Below are 26,128 nucleotides of genomic sequence, written 5' to 3'. Positions count from 1 at the left end.
CCCTAGGAAGTTGATGCCAATTGGAGTTTTTCTCATTATCTGCTAATAAGTGGAATTTTTAAATTAATATTATAAAATAGTGAAACCTTTGGGCTTTAGATACCAAGAAGTAGAACTCTTGAACATGGAAATCCATTAGGAAAACTCATCAACTTGTCTTGTAGTAGAGAAATATTCATTTAGTGGCAATTTGAAGGAATTTTTGAATGATTAACTCAAAAACTTAAACTTCTTTTTAATTCCCACCTTTTACATTGTTGAATCCTCTCAACCAACTTCAATGAGTTTTACTTTTTTTATTACCTTTCTTCCTTATGAATTTCATTTTCACTTGATGAAGCTTGAATTTGATCTAGCAACCTCCTACCACTACCATCTACCTCCATTCTCTAAAAAAAAAATTTTAAAAAGAAAATTTAAAAAAAAATAAAAAATAGAAAGTTCAATTTTGGAGCTTCTATCCTCAATTCAAGGAACAAAAGAGATAAAAAAATCTAAAAAGAGAAAGTTTGATTTTTTATTAACACTAGAATTGTTGACTTGAAATTGAATTTTTCACAATGACAATCTTATGTTGAAAGATGATCCCCATTTGTAATTTTATTTCAATGAATTGAAATAAATTTGCCTTCTCCTCAATCATTCCTATCCATCTGTGATATTTTCCACCATAATATTTCTTTTTAACTTGATTCTATCCTTCCTCTACCTTTTTGTTGGATTCTCCTTTAGGATTCCAAGGTTGATAATCTTATGATGAGAATCCTACAAACATCTCTAATGAACCAAGATGTACCAACACCTAAGGACTTGACTTTTTGATAGGAAAGTTAACATTAATGTTTAACAAGAATAACTTGGAATTTGGCTACACATGTGATTGATCTTGAAGGTTTTTTAGGGGTAGTGACTTTGGGTACAAACAAGATCCTACGTAATGGTGTTGTTGTTCATTGACCAAAATAATCCTTCTAGGATCCTCATCTTCAACTTCTGCTATCGATGAAACCCTAGGAGTTATCTCTCATCTTTTGGAGGGATTTGAGATTCATGTTGATTATAGTTTCAATATTTGTTGGCAGGATTCATCAGCTTTAGTGTGAAAATTGCTTCAAAATCCAAAAAAGCCACTCTTCTTTATTTTTAGCAGATTTTTTTATTTTTGGTCAAATTATACTTTGAGAGATGGACACGGGCCTACTTTTAGGCTTCTTTAGTTAGTTTCATTTTATTAGTTATTTAAAGATAGATTTATTTTAAATTCCTTTCTATTTTTTTCACAACTTTTGGAGAATTAAAATTAAAACATTTATTTTGAGATTTTAATTATTTTTCTCACATTCCTAAAAGTGTATTCATTGTAACGTATAAATAAATGCCTTGGGCACTAGATATTCTTAATGATAGTTGTTGTTGAGCTTATGCTGCAAAGAGTATCATTCACATATTTGATCTAAATTTCATGTGTTCTTATATAAAGTTTTATTAAATGGATTATAATGAAGACAATATTGAGCTTTGGATTTCATCTTAGAAAGTAACTTTGACACGTCCTTCTAAGGATTTATAGTTATGAAATCTTGCATTGTTTTTTATTATTTGAGTTCATTTGGATTTGATCCTTTCTTGTGTGTCTTGATGTATTGATCTTTGTTTCCAGCTACTAGTTGGTATTCATGTTTTGGTTTACTTTGTTCTAGTTACAAGATTTTATTCATAAAATAAAAAGCCTCATTTGCAAGATAAGGACCTTTTAGTTTGTGCACTTAACCTTCAAGGCTCAAAAAGATAGGTCATGTTTACTTTATTTTTCTTTAGAAAAACCCCATTGACAATCTTGTAAACTATAAGTAGATATAAATCTTTTTCATATCTTTAAGTTTAGGAGTGATGTTGTTCCATTTTGGATTGTCTCATGGGATACAAATTAAAATGCCAAAAAGGAACTAACCTTACAAAACTCAACTTCATTTTTTATTTTTGTTAGATTTGTTGTCAGATGATTGTCATTTGTTTGTCAATCTATTTCATTTGTGATCTTATTAACCATTTTGTAGGAGTAGTACTTATCCTGGCCTTTTGTTCTAGCGAATTTTTCTGGCAAACCTGATGGAGAGTAAACAATGATATGTTCAAGTACAAAAGGAAAAGTAAAATAAAAAATGGAGAAACATTGAAAATAAAAGACATATTAAATGACTAAGGCCTGAAAGCTTGAGAGAGATCGAAGAAGAATAGGCAAACTTTTCCTTTGGCAAATCCATGTCTAGTGTATGCTTTCAATGGTTAAGCCAAGGGCTTTCTTCACTATATCTTTAATTAGTAATTAAATAAAAGGAGGTGCACTTTTACAATGGCCGAGCCATCATACAGTTGCATTTTTTATTTATTGGTTGGTAAACTCCTCCAAAATTTTCTTTTTTTGCCTCAAGTAAAAAAAATATCCTCCTAGGTGCATTTTTTGTGTGGCTTAACCATCTTTTTTTTTCCCTAGCTGTAAAAGTAGCACAAGAGAAATCCATACCCAAAAACCTAAGTGCATTTTTTAGTGGAATAAGTCAGATAAAGTGTTGCCTAATGCTTGAAAGTAACAATACATTAAATGCACCAAACATTCAAAGGGATTAAGGGACTTAAAGATGGCATACTAAAAGAGGGTTTTCATGAAAGGAGAACCCCTGCCCAAAGGCCAAAAGTGCACAATCTTGCTAGTTTTGTCATCCTATATCTCTCCAAGGGAACTTTTACTAGGTCAAAGACAACCAAAACTCTGCCCTAGTGTTTGGTGCACATGAGAGCTAGTTTTGCCATCTATAAATTTTTCTATGTTAAAGGCAAAATAGTGCCTATATATGAAGGATGCTATTCCTTCAAAATTTACAAAACAATTTCATCTGCTATTCGTAGCGGCAACAAGGCATATGTCTCTAATTTCTGCAAGTTTGTGAAGAAATTATCAATGTCATAGTTGAAGGTTTTCAAGATATTTACACTCTGAAGTTCTAAGACAAGTTGCAGTCATGTCGGATTCAATCAAATTGTTGCCGAAGTAGGCTTTCCACATTAGAAGATTGGCATATCATTATGTTGCTATATTGGTGAATTTATCATTGTTAAAGTTTCTAATGTTTGTCAAAGTATGGTGAAGGTTTCTATGTTTAGTAGATTCAAAGGAATCAGATAGTGTTTTAGTGCAAAAATTTTCTTCAAGTTGCATCAAAGCCATTTATGTGCAACTAACAATTTAATAGTCGCTATATTAGGAGTCCTCATTTTGTATTGACTATTTTTGGGTGATAGAAATAGGCGCCGTCTATGGGGGGGATTATTTACACCCCCCATAGCCAATACTGATTGTAAATAGTCTAGTGCACACATTCAAGAAAAAAACATAGTCAATTAGTGATTTTTATTTATGCACTACCCCCTTATTGAGATCTTGTATAGTGTGCATATTTCTCGATTTGTAATATCCCTTTTTTGGTCCATTCCACATCCTTGGAAACCCCCAACTTTCTTGGAGAGTGTTAGCCTTATTAGAAAGACGTTTTAAAAATGGTATAGAGTTTCTAGATCCGAGATAAGTACAAGGGTACTTTCGGTATGCAGATTTGACTCTTTGGGAGCACTCCACACTTCTTGAAGAAGTTTGTTGACCTGGAAGAGTGCCAATTTTCATATAGATAGATATCTTATGCATTCAAGGTATCAGTGGTATGGTTAAAATTCATATTGTGGACTATTTTATTATTTCTCATAACTTTAGTGGTTGTGTCGAAAATAATTATAGTAGTAAATAGTTAAATATTTAAGTTATCATGAACTGGAAATATAGAAGACAACTTATATTTAATTATTTAAAAAAAAAGATTGTTTATAGAGACATAAAGGTGACTTATTTATTTGGACCCAAAAGTAAAATTGAGTTAAAAGGAGATTTTCAAAAGTCACTCGGAGGAAAAAGAGAAAAAATGTTTTGTTTTTTTTCAAAAAGAAAGCAACAAGAAAGCAAATTTAGTTATTACATGAAAGCAATGAAAAGGCTATTTAAAGAGGGCTTGGGCAAGAGGTTGATCATCCGTTGCTCATTATCAAATTCTCTTTTGTGAAAGATTGATTCATCTTCTCCAGTAGAAGGATGAAAAATCTTCTGGCAATTAGTTTCATTCAAAAAAACCCACCTAATTGATCGAGTGGATTCATTGAGGAAAAACAGGTGCGGATGTTTGGTTTTTTTTTTTTTTGGCAATTTTCAGATTTGATATCTGGATTAATTGTAATTGAAGATTTCAAGAGATTAGAATTTGAGGTCATTGCAAACAAATAGTTGTTATTTTTGGACGAATTGGACCAACTATAGCTAGCTCTACCATGTAATAGGAATAAAGTGGTTGTTAAAAAATAGGAGGCTTGATTTCATATAACGAAGACTTAAAGCATTATCAAAACCTAGACATACCAAATATTGATATAAATGTTATGTTTAAATTTTAAAAGAGAGCACAAGTTTTTGGAAGGAACGATTCCTCATTTAGAGTTTGTTAAGTCCACTACATCAGCAGCTTGTTTGTTGGCAGCAATTTGGAGATGTGAGAAGTTATTACTTTTGTTGTAGTTGTAATAAAAGGCAAAAATCTATACACACTAGTTCTTTTCAATATTTCTGGGCACAGATAATTACTAAATCTGTACCTGCATTCTTAGGGGTATTTATACTTGGACCAGCATCATCTGCAGACAAATGTTGGTTCATTTTGACATTAAAAAATAAGTTCAGTATTGTATGCATTTCTGATTTTATATCAGCATTTATCAGTATTCCTTTGTATATTTATTAGTTCAGAAGAAATTTGTATCAAATTTTTTATATCAATAGAGGTTGTGTTTGTCAATTATTTGTGAGATTGTTAATGCATGACAATTGTTTACCAAAGTGCCTTTAATAATAAAAGATAGTACAGTTATTCTTCATTATAAGATTCCAAAATGTTTAATGGTTTTCATGTTCCACCAACTAATTGAAGAAATGAATGTGAGCTGAAATTCAAAAAATTCCAAGTGTGTTGAAAATATCTTGGTGGAGTATTGCAAGATTTTATCTATAGTTTTAGTTTAGGTCTCGAGGAGCTTCTCCTTACAATTTGAAGAATGGTTATACTGCATGTGTTATTCTGTTATTTTTTGTCTTGCAACAGACAAATTAAACAACATGCACTACAAATAATAATAAAGTTGCAACAAATGTATATAGGGGCCACACACTAAGAACAGCACCGTTTTTATGAATAGAGATAAACATACTATCCAAAAATACAAAATATTTCTCCCTTGATTCACACAAGAAGATCTAATGCCTCTCAAGAAGTGTATCTTCTCTTAGTGAGAAGCTAACTCAACGTGTGAATGATCCTCCTCTCTAACCTCCTTAGATCTAATCTGCCAGATGTAGCATTAGAATTTCCATGTATCATCGAGAGAACAAGAAATAAGATCAATTACCTTAGCATGACATATAATATTTGCAGTATTGATCACAATAAGCATTTAAAAGGTGTCAATTTCTACCAAAAATGTACCTTTTACAATAAAAGTATAACGATGTCTCCAAATATTGGCTTAATTGATTCGGAGTATAATAACAAGGATATAATATATTTGTACTAGATTTTACTCCAATAGAATTCTTTTCAATCATAAGCTAATGGAAATGAGGACCGGGACCTTTGAACTTGTAACTTTAGTAATGCAAATATCTTTAACTAGACCTTGCAACCAACACTACTGCAACATTCATTTAGTCAAGAAAAGCAAATGATGCTTGAAATATTGTTTTTCTTAGCCCCTTCACTATGTCAAGAAATTTATTAACACTTCAATGTCAAAAATCTTCTTTTTAATCCCTACCCACTCTATTCTACACACTTAATTCTTGCACCCAATCACCATTTAATCTGCTTTGGTAGAGTAATATGTCCTATAACTTTCCAGCAAAAAAAATATTGGAGTCAGTGGCTTCCTCAAAAGGAAATGACAAGATTCCAATCAACATTAACCAGCAAGAGATTTAAAGAACAAAATCAAATCTTCAAGGTAGAGGAGAAGTGAACAAGCAACAATCACAAATATTTAAGTGGAAAATTTTCCAAATACAATTCAAAATTTATATCAGCACCTTTGAGACTATTAGGAAATTCACCTAAATCCTTATTGTTGACGTGGCTAAAATCATATCTATAACTCTATCCGACCAACGCAGAATAGAATTTACTCGCTGAGTATCCTATCCTCTCTTGTATAAGGAAATTCCTAATGTGGTTTCAAATTGATCAATGGGGGTGACGTCAAGGTTTCGATTGTCAAATCATGCCTATAGGATAGCTCAATTGTCGATGTGTTTCGCTGGGAGCACAAGAGGCCTTACGTTTTGCAACAGGCTGGTTTGCATCTTATTCTCAAACTGGGAAATAAAAGCAAAGACGAAGGGTTAAGAGACCTTAAATTAACAAGACTGGTATGCGGGTAGACAGATTCAACATAACCAATCCTTTCTTGGCCAGAATAACTCACAACCTCACAAGAACAGTGCAATCTTCGAGGGACTTGGAAGATTTTTAGACTACGGATACATGCCTAAGCACCCAATTTTGGCGTAGCTTAGACGGACACCTACAATTGAACTAAACACAATTTTGAAGGCTAAGACTAACCATACACAGGGATACACAATCAGCATATCCCAATGGTATGAACCTGAATCCATCAAATACCTACACACCAAAAAGGATCTATCTAAACCTGCTGAAAGAAACCATGCAAGCAGAACAAAACCAAGATGTTAAACACCAAATCTATCTTTCTACAAAACTCTAACAATCTAACTAGAATCTAACAATCTAAAAATCTAACCCTTTACAAGAGAAAGGCCTCTGCCTTTTATAGATTTTACAATTTGAATCGATGGGCAGGATTGACTGCATCCAACAGTCCTGATCTGCCCTCTAGAAGCCTGACAGTTTTAGCCCATGCCCATTCAATCCTCTGTTATCCTCCCAACCACATTTTCAACTACCTACAATTGTTTGGCTTTAATCTGGTCAATCCGATAGTTGGATATAACTGGTTTGTGTCCCTTTGTTTTGAATATATTAGGTAGGGCCCACAAGCAGTCCTTTACATTTAAACAACTCGGGTTTTAAACTGATTTTTTGGAATTTCTTCTATCTATGTATCTTTATGAGAATGCACATTTTGTAGCATTTTGTGTTCTTGGTCTTCAATCTCGTTGGTGGATTTCAACTTTGATTCATTAGTGGCGCGCTTTGCCGCTTCAACCTTGCGCTTTGCAGCGCATTCTTGCATTTCCTCTTCCGGCGTTGGTCGCAATCAAGGCTTCACTTTGCGCTTCAGGTTGTCGTCAATCTGCGAACATTGAATTCCACTTTTAATAATCATTTTGAAAAATTAAATAATTTTTTTTTCAACAATCATATTAACTTTTAAACATCCCCGTTTACTAAATCTATAACTCGCGAATTTCACCTCCTTTGGGTGATTTTGTTCAAACCTTTTTTAAACGCCCCTCATCAACAAACTTCGGTCAAAACTCTACCCTTTTGAGAGATTTACTTTAAGTTAAAATGCTCCTTATTGAAATTTTCAGGCCTTATTGGTGAAATGCAAGATTTTCTTTTACTTCCCTCTTAAAATTCGGGCACTTTCAAGAAATGGTGTGATTTTTGGACTTAAAATGTCCTCCTATCCGAAACTTGTGATTTCCTTTGGTCGCGTGACTTGGAGGGTTTACAAATTTGGGCATGTAGATCTAACTGTGCGATTTTGTCTATGAGCTCAAAAATATGCAATTGAAAGTTCAGGTGTTTGGATAAAAATGCGTGATTCTAAGTCTGCGTTTGAACACGTCTTTCCTAAAACTCGGTCAGATGAGGGGCTATGCACAATTTTGTTCATTTGCATTTCGCCCTTAAGGATTTTCAGGTTATTCACTCAAAATGAGAGATATTTGACTCTTTTGGCATGATTACAAACTTCGGCTAAATGGGGCTCTTTGTGCGAATGCCTTTGTTGAAGCTTTTTCGGCATTTGAGAGGACTGGCGAACTCGGACGTTCTTCAATTTTTCGGCTTAGGAGGAGATTTCGCAAGTTTTTAATTTGTTTCCTCTTTTTCGGCCTACTAGCCGATTTTGTGAGCTTTTGAGTTTTTCGGTTTCAGTCTAAATGGCCAAAATGCATGACTTAGCCCTCCTTCAATTTCGTCTTACAAGGGGATTTTGCGAGTTTTTACGACTTTGGGGCAGATGAGAGGATTATGCGAATTTACCCTTTGAAGTTTAGTTTCGGCCTAACAGGATACCCTACACGATTTTGTTCTATTAGCCAATTTCAGCCTATGAGCTTACTTTGCAAGTTTTACCCTTTTTAATCATTTTCAACCTGAAATGGGGGTTTTGTGCACTTTGGGATTTCAGCTAGATTAGACTATATTGCTCTATTCTGGTCTTTTCTTATTTTCGGCTCTTTGAGCTATTTTGTGCGACTTTCATTGTTTCATTTTAGATGCCCTCTTCTTGTCACAAAACTCAGGCATTCGATTCAAAATGTGTGACTTTCCTCAACAACTTTGGACTTAAAAACAAAATGTGTCCTGAAAATTGGGCTTCTGGTTGTGATTGACAAGAAAAAATGAAAAAAAAACGTCTTCATTTACCCCCGCGATTTTGCCTTCGCTTGATTGGCGATAACAAGGTATGGGTTGGGGTCATTTTGGCTTTGCTAGGCAATCTTGAAGTCATTTGTAAACATCAAGCGATGAAAGAAAAGCCCAAAGTTATACACACAATTGCCCTAAGCGCTCAACCTTTGGCATAGCAGAGTTTCGGGATTTTTGGGCTTCACAAGATCGTGGCTTTTAGGCATTGCACCACAAAGCCACCCATTCATCTCTCTCACATAACAGGCATACACAAAATCATAGGGGGTCCCTGTCAAAGACAGGGCGTGAAGTGCTTACGCACAACACTTACCAAGGTTGGACTTTGTCACATGGATTTGCAAACTTTTGGAAGCACATGTGCCTAAGGCACAACCTTTAAGCTATCCTAAACAACCCTTATGCAATAACAATAGGATATAATGGTTTTGCACAAATAAATTCAAAAGATAGGGCCTTTGCAAACATACAATCAATGAGCCAAGACAAAAAGCTTTTACAAAAAAATGGAGTTGTAGTGGGCTATAAACCTTTGCAATGCTACTATTTAAAAACTCAAATCAATGAGCAACCAGTAACTTCATTTAATGTCCCAAGAAAAGAATGGCTTCTCACTTAGAGGACAACCAAGTGATTAGTCTTTCCCCTGGCAATTATTAAAACATCGCTATGAAATATATTTTCTTCTTCTCTAATACCATATTAAAATGGTCAGCACCAAATCTGTAAGTTACACCATGATCAACAATCATGATACTATGAAATATATTACACAATTGGAATAATCACACATTAATTTACATGGGTTTTATTAAGGACTTAAATAAAGTAACCATACGAACCAATGTGAAACTTCCTACATACAATTAATATTACTTATTAACTTAACAACAAATTATTGTGAAGATAAAATACACACTAAATTTTATTTATTAACTAATTCTGCTAGAACATTATTTAATAGCCTATACTCTAATATCTATGATGTAATATTTCCAACAGCATCACTATTGTACAGATAGGGATTTCTAAATACTACATTACAATCATCAAGAGGGACAACATTTACTAAGAATTCATCAATAAAAGCTCATTAATTCCAAACTTGATGTCTCACTGTTTGGTGATATGAATCTCCATTCCTTGCTTCACATCTAAAAAAAATTGGATGGATGTGGATCATATGCCTCCAATCCAAGCTTCTTTACCAACTCTTGGAAATCAAATGCTTGAGAACATAAATCAAAGAGTGCATCTACCTTCGTCATTTTTACTTGGATTTTGATATGAAATATCTTGATCAATTCATCCTTGCAATGACTGCTGTTACTTACAAATCTCCTCTTTTAATTGAAGTGAAAGGCATCCATTTACAAATTCAATGTTCTCAACTCTTGATATTCTAATGTCTGAGGTATGTTTTCTCCTTGAGCCATGCCTTCTCTGATTTGACAGTTCTACTTTCTTAGGCAAAATATTCTACTAAAATAGTGTTACTGTACTGTCACCTCTTGCTTCTGCAAATATGGCAAGTGAGATCAAATGTAACCTAAAACAACACGATCTGCACTCCAACAACTACATGCAAAGCTCTGATACCAATATGATCTGTGATTATACTGTTCAAATCATCAACATGAATATTAGTCTTATTATTGAATTGTGTGATTGTGCACATATTTTAGTAATATGCCTATGGACATCAATTCAAAGTGCCCATATTGCATGAATTGCATGAAATGCTAAGAAATAATTCAAATAGACATGTAAACATGGAAAATAAACATATACAACATATCTATAGTAGTAAACACATAAAATATATCTTGGAGAAACCTAGTGTAGGAAAGCAATACAAAGTGGGCGTCTCTAATCCAATATTACCAGTTAATGCAATTTTATAAGCTCACAAGGCTATAGCGTACAATAATCAACCCCATCTTCCGTGGTCTGCATCTCATGATCTTTGTTCTATGCTACTCTATTTCCACTATGCTCTACAATACTAAACTTGAAATCTACGTGATTTTTTAATTCCTCTCTAAGATTCTCTTTTACCCAAAGCATACTGAAAGATTGACACAAAAACCTCCAAAAAAACATACTAACTAAATAGACAACATACAGATTGGTCTATCTTGCAAAATAGATGATTATTTTAGTTTCTGTCTTATGCAGGACAATTTGGTTCCTGATCAAACCCATTGCTAGTTTTCTGGTTGCGACATAAGTTCTGTGCAAACCCATTCTTGTGTTTGAACTTTGGGTTTATCTAGGACAAGTTCAATCATCATTGAATCCTTCATGTGTTTATTAGAATCGATTCAGTGCAGCACAAAACCATCTCTAAGACCTGCTTTTGTAAATAAAAAATTCAAAACAAAATTTGCAGAAAATTTTGTTGGGCTTTTGTACTACTTCCTAAGTACTTTGCACATGTTTCAACGCTTATAGATATCTCTACAATTCTTCCTCCATCTAATATAAGTTAGGAAAGATCGAATTACATAAGGAAAATTCACTAAGGATCATTAGAACCTCTTAGGGTTCCTACTACGATACGGATACAACGACGGTGAAGTAAAATATATCACAAGTAGATCCAATTTGGATCATTTATTCCCATTAATTACATTTAGTATATCTCTGTTCTCTTTGGAAGAAATATCATAAATTTCTAAGTGCAATCTGCTAAAGTTGAATAATTTTATTTAAATCTATGCACGTTTAATATTTATCCATTTCATGTCATTCATAAGCAATTAACTTTGCAATTGTTCAAGTAGCTTCCAAATGGGGAAGACTCCAAATATTTCTCATGATTGTTTTTTACCAAATTCAGGAGCTTTTCGTCAAACAATCTTAATGGAACATTACCGCTGGAGCTTGGTAACCTGACTCAGCTGGAACAAATGTAAGCTTGATGTGTTACCCCTTGAAACTGCTACTTTTGAAATATAATGATGAACAAATATAGGCTTCCTATTTTCATATTGATATTTTGTTCTTTATATTTTTGTGCTTGGTTTCATTTGCAAATATTAAAATTACTATATTTTCTAGAACACTACAATGCAACACTTGTTTGAATAGCCCCAAATTATATCCTTCATTATAGAAGGAATACTATCACCTAAGTTAGTCAAATATTGAAGATTTGAACTTTTCTAATGTGTATAATTATATGCTAAATTTCCCTTTCTACTAATGTTCAACTTCACATTTCTAATGTGTATAATTATATGCTAAATTTCCCTTTCTACTAATCTTCAACTTCACAATATGGTTCTGAAAATAAATATCATTCTTAATATTCTTCTGAACATAAATATTTGATAAAAAGACATAAGAGCAACAAAATTCAAATAAATCCATAAATCATTGTCTAGCCAATTCAACAAATATGAAGGTAACCACCATAACTAAATTTAAGCACAGTAATTGTGAGAGGAATAACTTATCTCCATTATAAGTCTTGGAGAAAATAATATACAACAATGTTTTTGCCTCATCTAACTTTGAGTTTGCTAATGAAATATTTACATATAAAGACAATATGAATATTGCTGTCTTTCCAAATACTATCACATTTTGTCATAATATTTTTCCTTACCATCTCTTTGTTCTTGAAAATCTTCGAATTTAATCTTTTTCCTTTTTGTTGTACTTTGCAAATTGTTGTAATGTTGGTGGCAATAAAAAAGGATCCTTCTTGAAAAAATGCCACCTTGGGTGTGTTAAAGTTTGGATCAGATTTGATATGTAAACAGTTATATATATATATTTTACTAACTTATATGTCAATGAACTCTTGAATGCAGATTGCTGCACATATGAAGGGAATACAACTTAATACATAATTTGTATGAGAGTCTGCTATATGAGGTAGATCGATATCTAAAAGGCTTGCACTTATAATTACTGTACTTGCCTTATTAAACTCGAATTGCACCATATCATATACCTTACGGTAGAGGCATGCCAATGGACAGACATGCCTCTACGTACGTGGAGACATGTCGATGAATAGACATGTCTCCACGTACGTGGAGACATGCCTCTTCATTGTGATGTCTCTAACCTAAGGTTTGTGCAAGGCAATGATATCTTTAATCGTTATTTATTCAGTTTAACATACAATCACGATTTCTCTTTATCGTTTAGCATTTAACGATTCCCAGAATCGTTTAATCATTATTGTTGTGTAACAACAATTTCCATAATCATTAGGAGATCGATTTAAGTCGATATGCATGATGTTAATTATATATATTGGATTCTCTATAAGAAAGGTTGATTATATTGATCAATGAAATGATCAATATAATTGACACTTATGGATGCGGTGCCCATATTCTGATTTGTATAAACAATAATAGATATTCATATATATAATAATAATGACACTTATTATTATTACATATATATATATACATGTCAACGATAATATACATTACATATACATATGAGACTTCTCCGATTGAAGCTATAAAACATCAACACTCCCTCTTAGCTAGGGAGGAGGATTACAAGTTTTATATGTATGTAGGAAACTACACATCATGTAGTAGAGATGATATCAGGAGCAATGGCCTACAAGTATCAACACTTATGATACTTACCAAAACTCAACATGCCCAATATGGTATGTGCATTGGCATCAACCATATGATGCCTACCATAGGGATGTATGGAAATCATGGCATACTCACTGATATTAAGCACTTAATATCCACCATGATATATCTCAACAATTTCAGGATATCAACCTTATGATAAAAATTGTTATAAGTAATATGCACTATCATGACATGTTCACAAATATCAACCATATGATATCTATCATGATAGATTTCAAAGTTATTGTAAAGTCGTCACCTTTCAATAACTACTGACAATACAAGTGATTATCATTCATAAGTCGTCACTTCTTAATGATGTACACAGGTGCCCAAAATGACAGAAGGAGTTTATATTAAACTTTTTAGAATATATTAGTACAATAATAATGCTGAGACTCAAAACTCAGAATTTTACATTTCAACTATGCCAAGCTTACCTCTGAAGTGTTCTACCTTTGTTTTGGCTAGAGGCTTGGTGAGAGTGTTTGCTGTTTGATCTTCAATACTAATATATCTCAGCTGAATTACCTTTCTTTCCAACATGTCTCTAACATAGTGATAAGGTATTTCAATATGTTTGGACCTGTCATGAAATACTGGGTTTACTGAAAGCTTTATACAACTCTGGTTGTCACAGTGGATAATGGTTGGGTTTAAGGATTCTCCAAACAATCCTACAAGGAGTTTTCTCAACCATACTGCTTCTTGTGCTCCCATAGATGCTGCAATGTATTCTGCTTTTGTGGAGCTCTGAGCAATTGAGGATTGCTTTCTGCTAAACCAGGATATCATGGCTGATCCTAAATTGAAGCAACATCGTGATGTGCTTTTTCGATCTATCTTACTCCCAGCCCAATTTGAGTCGGTATATCCATATAAGTTTAGATCTACATTTTTATATTTTAAGCCATATCCAATTGTTCCACGAAGATATCTCAAGATGTGTTTTTCTATGACTATATGTATCTGCTTTGGCTCACACATGAACTGACTGAGTGCATTCACAACATAACAAATATCTGGTCTAGTATTGACCAAATACATCAATGATCCAATCATTTGCCGATAGAGAGTGGAATCTGCTGGTTCAGAACTTGTAGCTGCTTCTCTTAATTTGTGTAAGTTTGTTTCCATGGGAGTGGACATGGACTTACAATCCATCATTCCAAACCTTTTTAGAATGTCAATAGTGTATTCCCTTGATTTAGAATGATCTCATTAGTTTTTTGCCATACTTCTAATCCGAGGAAATAGTGTAGAGGACCTAAGTCCTTCATATCAAATTCAGCTACAAGTTCTTGTTTACATTTGATGATGAGATGCTCTTTGCCTGTTATTAACAAGTCATCAACATAAAGGATAAGAATTAACATATCTCCATTGATTACCTTAAAATAAAGATTCAGATCTGCATTATTCTTTGAGAAGCCAAGTCCGGATAGATAGTGAGCTATCCTTTCATACCACGCTCGAGGAGCCTGTTCAGCCTGTATAAGGCTTTCTTCAATTTGCAAACATGAGAAGTTTGTTCATGTACTATAAATCCTTCAGGTTGTTCCAAATAGACTTCTTCTTCTATCACACCGTTAAGAAATGTGGTCTTTACATCCATTTGACGGATTTTCCATCATTTAGATGCAGCAATAGCAATCACGGCTCTGACAGAAGTGTATCGAGCAACAAGAGCAAAAGTTTCTTCATAATCAATTCCTTCTTTATGAGAGAAACCTCTGGCTACAAACCTTGCTTTGTATTTTTCAATACTTCCATCCGCAGCATGTTTGATTTCGAAAAGTCATTTAGAAGATACTACTGATTTGTTCTTAGGCCTAGGTACAATGTCCTAGACATCATTCTTGATAATAGACTTATACTCTTCTGTCATGGCTTCTTTCCAAGCGTGATGTTGGAAGGCTTCCTCCACAATAGAAGGTTCTGAATTAATGATTTCACTCATTAGAGCAATGTAGCTAGAGAATCTATTAGGTTTTTTACTTTCCCTGAAGGTTCCTTTTGAAGTTGCATAATTTTCAGCCTCCTCAATCATCTTTTTGGCCCATAGTGGTCTTTTATTTGTCACATTAGTGTCCCTAGGTTCAACCATATAGTCCATAGGTTCAATGTGAGTGTTGCCTTCAGTTTGTTCGTGAGTCTCATTTTGAATCTCAGAGGAGTGATCCTTTTCACTGTATTGAGGGGGGTCATCTTCTGTTTCATTAACATCCTTAGATATTTTGAATGCAACATCTTCAAATATTACATCCCTACTTAGTTCAATTTGTTTTTGACCTGGGATATAGAGCCTATAAGCTTTAAAATTTTCACTATACCCAACAAAGATCCCCTTTCTCCCAGAGGGTTCTAATTTAGATCTTTTCTCTTTAGGGATGTGAATGTAAAAAGGACAACCAAAAATTCTTAAGTGACTTATGTTAGGTTTTATTCCTGTGACTGCTTCTTCAGGAGTTTTGTTGTCAAGAAAGGAATGTGAACATCTATTTTGAATATATATAGCAACACTAGAGGCTTCAGCCCAGAAAGAGTTGTGAAGGTTTTGGTCATGCATCATGGCTTTGGTTGTTTCTACTATAGTTCTGTTTTTCCTTCCCGCAACCCCATTTTGTTGAGGGTTGTAAGGAACAATGAACTCCCTCTTAATCCCAATATTATTACAAAAAATATTAAAGTTTTCAGAATGTATTCCCCCCCATTATTTGATCTAAGAGTTTTTATACTTCTACTTGAGGTGTTTTCTACTAAAGCTTTGAATTCCTTAAACCTTTTAAGGACTTCATCTGACTCTTTACACTTTAGAAAATATATCCATGTCTTCCTAGAGTAATCATCTACAAAAATGACATAATACAAAAATCCTCCTAAGGAGGGTACTGACATGGGTCCACATAAATCATAATGAACAATTTCTAATACATTTTTGGATTTACTTTCACTATTATGAAATGTGCCCTTGGTATTTTTTCCTAAGCAATACCCTTTGCAGATTCCTTCATGTTCTTGAGTCAGCTTAGGTATCCCTGTCACCATTTTCTCTATAGAAGGTAAAGCACAAAAGTGAAGATGCCCTAATCTTCTATGCCACAACTCACAAGTGTTAGAGGATTCATGAATAAGTGCTTGTGAAGGAGAGATGCAAAGTTTGTATAGGCAACCATGTCGAACTCCAATGGTGTGGGCCTTCTTGATGGTTGAGTTCTTAGGCCAGGCTAAGACTTTTCCATCCATGAAGGTGATTCTATATCCTTTATCTTCAAGAGATGATATTGAGTTTAGGTTGCGTTTGATGCCTGGTGTAAATAACACACCTGTCAATTGAAGGGCAATGCTTGATTTAGTTGAATCGTACAAGTTCCAATCCCATTCACTGGGTAGTTTGAATTATCCCCAATTGTGACTTCCTCATCAGATTTCTCTATCATAGTGTCGAAGTGCTCTCTAAACCCTGTTATATGCCGAGATGCCCCACTGTCTATTACCCAGGTGTTGAGGCTGGTTGATACTTGTCTCGATAGAGCAGAGTAGAAAACAAGTCTTTCAAAGTCTGTGTTTGGCTCACTGATTTCAGCAATTGAGGCTTGAGGCTTAGGTCTGTCAGGACACTTTACAACAATGTGACCATATTTATCACATCTAAAGCATTGTACTTTAGATAGGTCCCTCTTCCTTTTGAAGGATTGCTTCCTGGTCGAGTCTTTGCCTCTCCTCTTCTTGAAGTTATTCTTCTTTCCTCTTTTGTGAGATTGAGTGTTTAGGACTTGCATTTCTTCATTTTGGGAGTTAATTCTAGTCCCTCTAGTAATCGATATGGACTCTTCTTGTATACAATCAGTCTTCAACCGATCAAATTTGGGGAGTTTGGTTTGAGCACTAATTCCTTGAATAAAAGATTCCCAAGAAGTGGGAAGTCCGTTGAGTGCTAGCATAGTCAATTCCTTGCTATCAAATGTGTGACCAATAGTAGATAATTGGTTTCTTAGTTTCGTTATCCTCATGAAATATGAAGTGATAGTTTCACTTTGGTTCATTTTGATGTGGTGTAATTGCTGTTTCAGAGCAAGCACCCTGCTAGTATTATTTATCTCAAACATGTTCTCTAGTGTTGAAAACATTAGATAAGCAGTATCTAGTTTTGAGATAATTGGAACAATGTGATCTTTTACTCCATCCACCAATAGTTTCATAGCTTTATTATTATTTCTTGTCCATAGGAGTTTCTCGTCTTCTTCATCGGGCATGGGTAAGGCCTTTTCCACAAGAGTGTTTAATTCATGTTCCTTTAATGTGAGCATCATTCTAAACTTCCAAGATACAAAATTTGCAGATCCTTCAAGTCGGTCCTCTAGCCTAACTCCACTCACCATTTTGACAAATATAGAAATCTAGAGATTTTAATGAAGTTTGGTTGTTTCCCTCCTATAAATCTGATCGGATCTTTTCTTCAAACTAGGTTTGATACCATGTCGAGACATGGACCAGGTAGGACTCGAACCTAGGACCTTCCATCGTTGCTGGATTGCTCTACGACTGAGCTATTGGCCCCTCTTGGACCAGTTCATCATCGGTCCGGGTGTGGCTTATTTCCAACACACCATGTTGAGACATGGACCAGCTAGGAATCAAACCTAGGACCTTCCATCGCTGCTGGAGTGCTCTACCACTGAGCTACTGGCCCCTCTTGAACCAGTCCATCGTCGGTCTGGGTGTGGCTTATTTCCAACACCAACACCCCCCCTTAAGCCACACCTCTCATGTGCTTGGGGCTCCTAGCTTGGACCTGGCTCTGATACCATGTTAAAGTTTGGATCAGATTTGATATGTAAACAGTTATATTTTTTTTTTTTTTACTAACTTATATGTCAATGAATTCTTGAATGCAGATTGCTGCACATATGAAGGGAATACAACTTAATACATAATTTGTATGAGAGTCTTCTTTATGAGGTAGATCGATATCTAAAAGGCTTGCACTTATAATTACTGTACTTGCCTTATTAAACTTGAACTGCACCATATCATATACCTTACGGTAGAGGCATGTCAATGGATAGACATGCCTCTACGTACATGGAGACATGTCGATGAATAGACATGTCTCCACGTGGAGACATGCCTCTTCATTGCAATGTCTCTAACCTAAGGTTTGTGCAAGGGAAAGATATCTTTAATCGTTATTTATTCGGTTTAACATACAATCACGATTTCTCTTTATCGTTTAGCATTTAACGATTCCCAGAATCGTTTAATCATTATTGTTATGTGTAACAACGATTTCCATAATCGTTAGGGGATTGACTTAAGTCGATATGCATGATGTTAATTATATATATCGGATTCTCTATAAGAAAGGTCGATTTATATTGATCAATGAAATGATCAATATAATCGACACTTATGGATGCGGTGCCCATATTCTGATTTGTATAAACAATAATAGATATTCGTTATGTGTATATATAGATATTCGTATATATAATAATAATAATGACACTTATTATCATTACATATATTAATATATATATATATATATATATATATACATGTCAGCGATAATATATATTACATATACATATGAGACTTCTCCGATCGAAGCTATAAAACATCAACAGGGTGCTAAGAAAGGGTAATTGATTCACAATTACTGCAAAACCGAACTTAATGGAGGAGGCATTAATTTCCTAAGCTTCCAACTTGCCCATATACTTGGCCAAGATGCTTCTTTTTGCATGCAAGCCCTTCTTGATGTTGTGTGAGAAGCTGCGAACTAAGGAAGAGATATTTGACAAAAAGAACCTTAAAAAGAAGATAAGAGAAGAGATGATAGTCATTCTAGTCGGCCAAATGTTCAGAGTTTGTTTATAAATAAATATTAGTCAGTTGAAAGTATAAAATGTGTAGAAGTTAGTCGACTATTTGTTAAATAAAACTATGTTGTGTTATTGTCCCCGACAGGTGGGTTGTTATTGGACTTCTCCTAGTGGTTGGTAATCGTACCAATTGAGGACTACTATATATGTACTCATTTTGTATGTGTTGGGGACCTATTGTCATTGCCATGTACACATTGCATATTAGAATAAATGCTCTATTTTTTTGGGAAGTTCTATTCGTATTTGATATTCTATGATCTATATTTGATATTCTATGTTTTGCAAGTTAGATTTCCATTTAATTTGTATGTTAAGTGCCATAATCTTACCCAAGTAAACATTTGGCATCGTTGTCGATATAGATCCAAAAAATATAATCCACAAAGGAGCAACATAGCGACAAGTAGTATGGCGATGTAATGGGTCAACTTGTAGAAGAACTAGAAGTAATAAAAACTGCAGAAAAGAACACAATAGAAGATGAACTGACACAAGACTTGGTGTACTTGTGGGAAGTATTCATCAACTCATACATTCGAAGTGAGGTCCTCTAGTGAGAGGTCCCCAAGAGTGCTATCTGGGATAACCTGACAATGAACAATGAAGTTGACCATCTTCTCCAAATATTGCCAAGGTTGCTAGCACATAACTTTGTTTCCCTTTGTAACCTACGAGAAGAAAGGGATCGAGAGCAATGAAGGCAGTAGATAGTACAACAGTACAAGGAAAGGAACCGGACAAAGGAAGAAGAATGCGGCACAAGTAGATGTTGTACCTCCGACAATTAATGCCCATATAGCCTAACAAGGACAAAACATGTACTGCAAATGGTCAGGAAGAGGGAAAGGGATCAGTGAGAAGATCTCTTTAGTTGAGAGAGAAAAGTGAACAATGATAGTAGTTGCAGAGATTGATGAAGAATCGGAAAGTCCACTAAGAAGTAAAAGTAGAAGTGTTAGTAGGAGCCGTAGTCGGGAGGAAAGGAAGAATGTCACTAACAACAAGCAAAGGCCAAGTGAATGGCTAGAACTAGCAAGACACCTACCACTCCCAATGAAGCAAACGAAAACCTTGCTGATAGAGTAGGCAACCCATTTGTAGAGTCTGTATCTGACAAAGAGGATGAAGTGGAACAATCTATACAGGACAAAGAAGAAGGAAGAAACCTAAACCTTGAGAACTAGGTTGTCAAGATACTTGAGAACAATTTACAATCCATAGAGAAGCTATCCATATCAGAAGAATCGAGAATAGGGGGAATTGAGCCTAAGACCAATGTTACCACTGTAATGGGTTACTGTTGACGTGTCTAAAATCGTTGAACTTGCGACTTCATCCGGCCAACGTAGAATAGAATGTACTCGTTGAGTATCCTATCCTCTCTTGAGGAAATCCCTAATGCTGTTTTTCATTTGATCAAAGGGGACGACCTCAAGGTTTTGATTGTCAGGTCTTGACGGCAGGATTGCTTAGTGGTTTGATGCGTTTTTCTAGAAACACAAAAGGGACTTACGGTGATATGGATAATTGCTAGATGAGTTCCCTAAAACTTTGACAGTCTCGTTATCGATTGGTTTCAGTTGCATGATACTATTTCAGCAGGACTGTGGATCCTTCTTGGTAAAAAAGGGAAAAAAGGAGGGATAGGGAAACAGAGGTATAGCAAGTCTAAATTATTTAACTAAGATAGCATATTAAGAAAACAGACAGACACCTCCAAATAACTAGATTAAACATTACCAGCCATTTAAGCACAATATTTGTATGAATCTAGTGCGATCTTCAAGGGAAAAATGAGTTTTCATGCTATTAAACACAACATCAGAACTTTAACATTCATTCAATGAGTATTCAATAACCGAACTAAGCATATGAAAGGTTCAGATTAACCATGCAGAAGGAAAGACAATCAGTCAGTCCCTAATGGTATGAACAACGAGGGTTCTATTAGATGTTTATCTAGAAAATGCTATGAAAATGAAAGAAACATAACTGAATAAATCAAATTAGTGAAGAAGGAGACCATGCACTCACAAGGAAACTTGAAACAGTCTTAACTTTGCATTAAATCCTATAAATTTCGCCAGAGCTTCAACAACAATCCATTAACTTCTTACAAAATGAGGGAAAACCAATCCCTTAAATAGGCTTCAAAAATAGATGAATGGCCAAGATCTAATATAAACAAGTGGCCCAGATTCATCCTTTCAAAAAGGTACCCATACCCATAAATGGAGGGTAAATATCAGCAACTACCCTAAAGGGAGCAATAACTACCTAAAAAAGTAATTAAAACTTATCCAAAATAATTCAAAAAGTGCACATACACAAAGATTCAAGTTTACAGTTGACTTGGAAGTCAAATATGACCCTTTGGCCAAAAAGTGCACTTTTCAAAATTCAAAATTCAAAAGCACTTTCTCTTTTCCAGCTTCACATCCCTTTTCCAAGAATTCATCTTCGCCATGCAAATATTCTCTTTTCTATTTTTTTGGGCCTTTCGTCTTTGCCCTGTTGAGTTTCGCGCAGAGTGTCTAGCATCCTTTTGAGCGAGCCCACGTTCAAGTTGAAGCAGTGAAGATGTTGAAAGAAATAGAGCCGATGATTCCATTAGGCTAGTCTAGCCCTCGGGCACGAATACCAAGAGATTGTTCAAAATTGTGAAATCGCCTTGGATAGGCGTAAGGTGATAGAAGTTGGCAAAGCCCGCCAAGCAAAGAGCAGTGCGTCTGAAGGTCGCATGACGACCCAAAATTGTCATTTCCGCGTAGGAGAGATGAGATAGATTGCATGAGGTTTTGTTTTTGTGGAGTTTACAAGATTTGAACGAATGACAATTTTCGCCAACTAGAAAGGAGGAACGAATTTCGTTGCAAAATGCCAAAGGCTTGCAAGATCGCCCAGGAGGCCGAATTTCAGACCCTGGGGACAAAATGAGAGAAATTTCAAGGGCTTGCAAAATCGCCCAGGGGGCCGAATTTTGGATCCTGGGGACAAAATGAGAGAAATTTCAAAGGCTTGCAAAATCGCCCAGGGGGCCGAATTCGGGACCCTGGGGACAAAATGAAAGAAATTCATAAAATTGCAAAATGTGCCAGGGGTCCGAAAATTACCTTTCACTTTGCAAAACCCCCCCCAAGGTCTGAAATTCACTAAGTTGCCTAATTTCGGACCCTGGGCCCGAAATTTCAAAACTTCAAAATTTGCAAAAGGCGTTCAAAACTCCGAAATTTGCAAAAGGTGCCTTAAGGTCCGAAATTTCAAAATACTTCAAGTCGCCAAAAGGTGTGGAAGCTCCGAAATTTGCAAAAGGCATTCAAAACTCCGAAATTTGCAAAAGGTGCCTTAAGGTCTGAAATTTCAAAATACTTCAAGTCGCCAAAAGGCGTGAAAGCTCTGAAATTTGTTAAAATTGCAAAAGGCGTTCAAAACTCCGAAAATACTTTAATTTCGCGTAAAGGGTCCGAAAAATTCTTTAAAGTTGCAAAATGTGCCAAAGGTCCGAATTTGTCTTAAAGTTGCCAAAATCGCCTTATGGGCCGAGTTTCGAACCCTAAGGGCAAAACGGGAGAATTCGTAAAACTCACAAAAAACGTGAAAGCCCCGAAAATTGTGAAAACGTCTAAAAGGTCCGAAGTTTGTGTGAAAAGCACTGAAGTATTTCAAGGAAAAACGCAGTTTAGGTTCCGAAAACCTCCATTCCACCGAAGTTGCGAGCTAGAGGATAGCCGCGAAGAAGTTAGGGTAGTTCTGGCAAAATCCCATATGCTCCGAAATCCTCCATTCATCTGAAGAACACAGCACAAAAGTGTAGTAAACCTCATAACGCGAAGGCATCCGGAGTTTGCGATTTGGGAGATGAAGTGTGAAGTTTAAAAAGCCTGTAAAACCCCCCCCCCCCATACCACGCGAGAATTTTCAAAACCCTCATAGCTCCGAAAATCGCATTTTAAGGTAAAGTGCGAAGTGTTTAATTTGGCAAAACGCCTAAGAGTGCAGAAAATCGCAATTTAGGGTGAATGCGAAATTGATTAAAGTTTTAAATGGTCTTCAAACTCTCCGATTCACCGAAGTTTGCCATCCGCAGCCCCTCTTCAGAATCACGTTCAACTAAATCGCACAAGGTAAAATATCGCTTAGTCTAAAAATGACAAACTCCTTTCAAATCGTAGCCGCGAAAATTTGAATTAGAGAGATAACCGTTGAAATTTCAAAATTTGCAGATTTATCCATTCGTTTTTGCACAGCAAGTCGGACAATTTCTCGCCACCCATTTTCATCAGGTAAGTACGCTTTGTCTCTTTTGATCATTTGAAATGTTTATAAATTGGATGCATGCATGTGCAAAACTGATTAAAATGCTTAAAATTCGCATCTTTTTTCCGATTATTAAAATGTCACGCAAAGCAGTCGAAGATTAGAATTTGCTCCTAAGATTTAACCAGAAATTGCATTTTTTAAACTTAGGAGAATTTTTCGAGCTTTGTCCCTTTTGAAAATTAATCCAGAAAATGCTTAAGTATAAATTCGCGATCAAAAGCTTCATGAATAAATGTTTTGCTCAATCTAGCTCTCAGCTAGCAATACCACTTTGTTTCTAATCTAAATTTTGAATTGATTCTTGAATGTCGACGTATTCTCTGTCTAACGCGCCTTACTTCTTTTATATTGCCTCATAAATTGCGTCCGACTGTGCAGGATAAATGCCTAAATCGGCGGTGGAATCATTGAAGACGCCCGCTACAGCTGAGACATCGCAAGCATCCAAATCCGATATCCCACGCAAAGTCGAAAGGATGAAGTACTAGTATCAAAGAGGGGGATTGAGGGAGTCAAAAGTTCAGAGCGTCTGGGACAATGTCGGTGATACCGACCTAGGCCATATTTACATCCAGGACTTCAGGAATTGGGTCTTCTCCCCTAACGCATATGGTAAGCCTAGACAGATGGTGGAAAGTGGCATCGTCCAAGCGGTGGGATTTACTCCAGCAGTACAAAATTATGAGTTAGTGGTAGAGGCTGCCCGACATTATCAGCCAGGTTCCAGACTAGGTTCCAGATTGGTGCTCCTAGAGAAAATGGCTCTCACCAACTTCACTCCTGAGGCCATTGGTGACGCATTCGACATTCCCTTCCCAAACAATCCCACGGCCACGACTATAGACGAAGCATAGGGGGCATATGATATGAATCCGGCCAGATGCAGAACACCGATCAACGAAGAGTGGTACAAGGAGAGAAGGCCTTCAAGCACCAAAATTGGGAAAAAGACCCCAAGAAGTGACTTTCACAATGAGCATGGGGACATGGTCACATTGCTCAGCAGAGTTATGGGACTTCCTAAATCCAACTACTTTGAAGAGTGGATGTTTTATTTCATAGAGCATGTCTTCGCTGGGAAGTCTAAGTTTGACTGGGCCCAGATTATAAGCGACAACATCGACACTCAGCTAATTGAACTCGAGAGCAAAAAGTACTTCAATATGACCTCCTATGTGGTCTACATGTTCGCCAAGAACCAGCCACTACCAGGTTTGATAATGAAAGGTGAAATCGGGAATGGGCCTGGTCAGGTAAAGGGATATGATTGTTACCCACAGCTTCACTATCAGGATATAGCTCAGAGAGAAAAGAACAACCCAGCTTACGCAGTTGGCCAGTATGAGCGTGCCAATGACGCCTTCACAATGCGTCTGGTCAGGCTAATGCAGGGAGGATTACACATAAGACTCTCGGAGCAAGCTACTATCCTGGTACAGAGATATGGAGCCTCGTTCATCTAGTTCCCAAGGTTCTCCTATATCCGGATAGCGGGCTTTGATGGTGCCCCTCTCTGACTTCCACGGTACCCAACCGACAAGATAGTTCTTATGGAGGTCGCAAGGCAGTCACGTCCGACCGACATCTTACTTAGAGAGAGCAAGCAGGTTGGATTCACGTTCCCCATGATTATAGGCAACCAGGATGTTCATCTGAAGACCCCCACCCTAGCAGAGGAATCCCTCGCAGAGTTGGCCTCTTATGGCCTACAAAAGCATTTTCCAAGCAAATGCTTTGATCATGATAATCTGGCAAAGAGAGCCTATGGTAGGCGGTATAGAGAAAAGGCGTCAGTTGAGGATTATTGGAAAAACTGCTCTGATGACTATGAGGTCCGGAGGGGTGAATATTCTTGGCTGAGTGTGCGGCAGATGAGACTCTTTGAATACTACTGGGTCTCGGATCAACTCACAGATTCAGGGAATTATTTACAAGTCCGAGAATTTGAGGCAGTAAGGCATCTTCTGCCAGGCATTGATTGGTCGCAAGACCTGATCACTGATTTTGAGGCAGTCATGGCAGCTCCATCAAGATATACAGACCAATGGTTGCATCAGCAGATTGAAAGACTAATCCATGAAGGAGTCTAGTTCACCTACCACCTAATGGGTAGCCTCGATTCTAAGTCTTCCGAAGATGAGGGAACTTCCAGTGCACCCAGAGAAGAAATTGAAAAACCCGAGAAGAGAAAGAAGGCTAAGGCTTGCAGAGGGACTCGGATGTCAAAGAGAACAAGATGGGAAAAAATCCCCATTAGGAGGCCAGAGGTCACTTCATCGTCAAAGGACCCCAGTTCGTCCGACGATGTAGTGGAATTAGATTATATACCTGCTCTGCCTTCCCAGAGTGACATTGATGCATTTGGAGCTGATGATCCTCCCGCACCTGACATGCTAGAAGCTGAGCTAAGAGCCATTGAATCAACCGAACCGGGTAACCAAATAGAGGAAGGAGAAATTCCATCCATTCAAGGGATCGAAGTGGATGAACCCCCCCAACAGAGCCGCCATGAACTGCTGCTCCATAATACTACCAAAGATGACTCTACCGTTGAAGGAGAGCAAAGGACAGA

At 36.2% G+C, this 26,128-nt stretch overlaps 1 protein-coding gene across 1 annotated transcript in view; it reads left to right on the top strand.

Moving 5' to 3' along the window:
* Window positions 1–26,128, top strand: part of LOC131053391 (probable LRR receptor-like serine/threonine-protein kinase At1g56130) — a 172,804-nt gene that overhangs the window by 8,139 nt on the left and 138,537 nt on the right. The window contains exon 6 of the mRNA XM_059214133.1: window positions 11,572–11,643. Coding sequence (XP_059070116.1) covers window positions 11,572–11,643 — 72 coding nt within the window. The remainder of the gene's footprint in view (window positions 1–11,571; window positions 11,644–26,128) is intronic.

The sequence above is a fragment of the Cryptomeria japonica genome, chromosome 11 (assembly GCF_030272615.1).
Source record: "Cryptomeria japonica chromosome 11, Sugi_1.0, whole genome shotgun sequence".
Taxonomy (NCBI): Eukaryota; Viridiplantae; Streptophyta; class Pinopsida; order Cupressales; family Cupressaceae; genus Cryptomeria; species Cryptomeria japonica.
This window is presented reverse-complemented; position numbering and strand designations above follow the sequence as displayed.